Source organism: Nelumbo nucifera, chromosome 7, assembly GCF_055504915.1.
Source record: "Nelumbo nucifera cultivar China Antique chromosome 7, China Antique-T2T, whole genome shotgun sequence".
In the NCBI taxonomy this organism is placed as follows: Eukaryota; Viridiplantae; Streptophyta; class Magnoliopsida; order Proteales; family Nelumbonaceae; genus Nelumbo; species Nelumbo nucifera.
The window spans coordinates 58,072,611-58,076,353 of NC_142655.1; the positions used below are offsets into that span (position 1 = coordinate 58,072,611).

A 3,743-nucleotide genomic window follows, 5' to 3' on the forward strand; every position below is an offset into this window, starting at 1 on the left:
TGTGTTACCAATTCTAACTAGTTCTCCCTGACTTCGGTATCTCTTTGATTGATACTTGGAGAAGGACCTTGTCATGAATTGATCGGGACTTACCTTTCTATCATAAATTGTTTAAGGAATAATTTTCTGTGAAGAATTGAACGCGGAATCACATAGTAAGCATGAGATTAGATTTGGATTTGATGATGAAAAGGATGACGCGTCGGAGTATATTAACCCTGAAATTCTTGGACCGCACCTGTCGGCAGAATCACAAACGTCAATTAACTATAATATATGATTTTAATACATGTGGGTATGGCTGTTAGCTAGTAATTATAAATCAAATCTGGTCCATAGCTAATACAAACAAAACAAAGGTTGAAACTTTCTCTCTGATCATGACTCAAATTATTATTTGGATGATGTTAACTCGTTAATTAACTTGATTATGGATTAAAATTTCACAACACATATTGAGGCATGATACCCGATATGTATCCTATCTGTGACCCTCTGATACATTCGTATAGTAAGTGTATTGGGGTCCGACCTTTTAATGGATAGACAAGCCTTAAATCAATCCCTTGAATTTGTTTGAAAAAAACTATAAAAAGGGTGGCCAACAATACATGTTTTATGCACCATTTAACCTATGGAAACATGTATTTCTGAGCAAGGTTTAAAGTATCGATATAAGTGATAACACAATTTTTGCATATTATACGATTCAATGGGATGATATGGATAGACAGTAATTGTTTTAGGCTAGGTTTGGTTTGAAGGAAAAGATAGGAAAAGGAAGGGAAAGACAGGGAAATCTATACAAGGTTTGTAAAGGTTTCCCTACCTTTCCCTGCATTTTCCTTCAAACCAAACATAACTTTAATTTCAAGCTTTGAATTTCTGGAAAGGATGTTAACCATTGAACATTGTCACTTGTCCTAGATATCCATGTATTTAGTGAACTAGTGACCCTTAAAACTGATATGTATCGATTGATACGCACCGATATGTTGTGATATTTTGAATCCAAACTATGAATTAAAAAAAGGGAGATATATGGGATAGATTGACCAAGTGAAAGAGGAGCCATCAATCCTAGTTGGATCACCGCCTATTCTTGGCTTGGGGGAGCGGGAACTTGAAATTGACTTGTTTGCAAGTTGTGTCAAGTATACCAAGTTTGGCTGTTACAGATTCATGCTTAACATGGTAATAGAAATGGATGGTTCAGTGAAGCACATACATCAAGAGAACAACTGATGACTTACGGTAGCCATTGATTTCCACTGTAAGTCTAGCATGAGTTCTAAGTAGACCAAGGCTGCATTCTCCAGCTTGGAAAGGTTAATTAATGGAATTACAATCCTCCTCCAACCAAATTCCATGTGATTGAGTTCACTACTTGCCATTTAACACCCACAAACACACACTTAGAAAATTAAAGGATTATTGTATGGGAGGAGATTAATTCTCTAGCTAATACCTGGTTTTTTGGGGTGCAATTTCATTTGCACTGGTGCAAAAAATATGGAGTGCAAATAAAGTAAAATAAAATCTAAAGTAAACTAGAATTTACATTTTTTTTCACTTGCACTCTTTCGCATTTGTACTAGTGCAAATGAAATGAAATTGCAGTGCAAACTAATTAACAAAGCCCAAGTCTTTTGAGTTCCACAACTTACATATATAGTACTTCCAAGATAAAAATTTTGCTTAAACCACGACTGAAATTGAAATTAGGTTGATTAATATGCACTTAATTATTTTATTTACTAAATAAACAAAACCGTAAGTCATTCAGTTCAGCCACTTCAGGTGTTATTAAACAACGATAGACATGTCTGTCCCTCCATGACAGAGACAAAACATTAATTGCACATATTGTGACGTGCAACTTAAACTGCATGCAGTGCAACATTTGCAGCTCAAGGTGAATTTCATGATACGATTATTACATAAAATGCCTTTTTTATGTACTAGAAATTTATTATTTTTACATGGCCGACAACCCAAAATTCAATACAATTAGGCCAAGTGAAAAATCTTGACTCGAGGTTCGTCGTTTAGTTATCTTTATTTATTGATTGAGAAAATTTGATAAAGCGAGACCACTGCATGTGCTTAGGGACTGAGTCTCAATCACGGGCTGGGCATCCACTAGAGAGAAATCACGTCTGTTGAAGGTAAGGTATTTTTCTTCTCTTGTCCACGCTTCATGGTAAGAAAATATCATCCAATTGGGACCCACTGGATGTTAGGGCCTCCATAGTGTGCTTTGTAGTGTTTCTCGAGTCAATGAATAGTGACAAATTTTGAGCTGTGGCTCTCTCTCTCTCTCTCTCTATTATAAAAGGACCCATTATGTGATATGGGTTTCACTCAGTAGTAAGAATTGTAAAGAGGGGATCAAAATCAGAAGCTCTGTTTCTCTTTCCCCCTTTCCTCTTGTTTTGAGTTTCAGGTGATCATGGCGAAGTTTCTAATGGCTAAGCTGTTGATGATCTTGGTTTTGAATTTAGGGGCAATACTCCCATCTCTTGCTTGTCCTTACTGTCCATATCCAACTCCTCCTACTAAACCTCCCAAGCTGCCACCCAAATTACCTCCTAAACATCCCGGCCATAAGCCCCCACCAATGATCAAACCTCCCTACGTTCCCAAGCCTCCTGTTGTAAAGCCACCACCTCTGCCTAAACCTCCTCCAGTTGTCTATCCACCTCCCCCTCCACCAACTGTTACTCCCAAGCCACCACCACCTCCGGTGGAAACACCTTGCCCACCGCCGCCTCCCAAGGTGGTGCCTCCACCACCCTATGTGCCTAAGCCACCAGTTGTAACCCCACCTCCAGTTGTTCCCAAGCCCCCTGTTGTTTATCCACCACCACCCTTTGTGCCCAAGCCTCATCCTCCTCCGGTTGTCTACCCACCTCCAACAGAAACCCCTTGCCCTCCCCCACCACCAAAGGTGGTGCCATATCCACCACCGGCACAACAAACTTGCCCAATTGACACTCTAAAGCTGGGCGCCTGCGTGGACGTTCTGGGTGGTCTGATACATATTGGCATTGGCAGTAGTGCTAAGGATACATGCTGTCCAGTGCTCCAGGGACTACTTGACTTAGACGCGGCTCTGTGTCTCTGCACAACCATCAAAGTCAAGCTCCTAAACATCAACATCATCCTACCCATTGCTCTTGAGGTCCTTGTTGACTGCGGGAAGACTCCACCTCCAGGGTTCCAGTGTCCTGCCTAAGGTCGATTTGCTACACTTGATCTTTTCTGGCTACATTAAGACTCGGTTTACTTGTTTAATTTACACCCATCAAAGCAAATGCTAGACTTGTTTGATGGACACAATAATGCGTGAGAGCTAGATAGAGGAAGGGAAAAAACAATAGACCTCCTTGTCCTTGAGAGAACTCATCTTCTTTTTTCTTTTTATTGTTGTGTTGTTGTTGTACCAGTAGTATATCAAATCGATTAAAATCGACCTCTCTCTCTCTCTCTCTCTCCTGAGTCCTGTGTTCTGTGTTCTTGTCCTTGAATGAGAGAGACATTACAATGGCGAAACAGCACTACATCTACGTAGAGCAAATCACGTCCATAACCATCGTATCTTCCCTCTACTAGAATCAGCGTAGGGTTGATATTTTGGGAGACACATGTGCAATTAAGACGAGTTTCACGAATCACGATTCAATCTAATGTCCCAAATCCAGATTATCCGATAGGGATCGATCTAATTAATACCAACAAAA

At 40.0% G+C, this 3,743-nt stretch overlaps 1 protein-coding gene across 1 annotated transcript; it reads left to right on the forward strand.

Moving 5' to 3' along the window:
- Positions 1-2,352: 2,352 nt before the first annotated feature.
- On the forward strand, positions 2,353-3,475 carry LOC104599744 (Bifunctional inhibitor/lipid-transfer protein/seed storage 2S albumin superfamily protein). The gene has a single exon (XM_010262417.3). It carries the CDS (start codon positions 2,453-2,455, stop codon positions 3,236-3,238), a length of 786 nt encoding a protein of 261 aa, XP_010260719.1. The 5' UTR covers positions 2,353-2,452; the 3' UTR covers positions 3,239-3,475.
- Positions 3,476-3,743: the final 268 nt, after the last annotated feature.

Excerpts from the sequence above, each read along its gene's own strand:
- LOC104599744 (XM_010262417.3), top strand. The coding sequence starts at position 2,453 with ATGGCGAAGTTTCTAATGGCTAAGCTGTTGATGATCTTGGTTTTGAAT.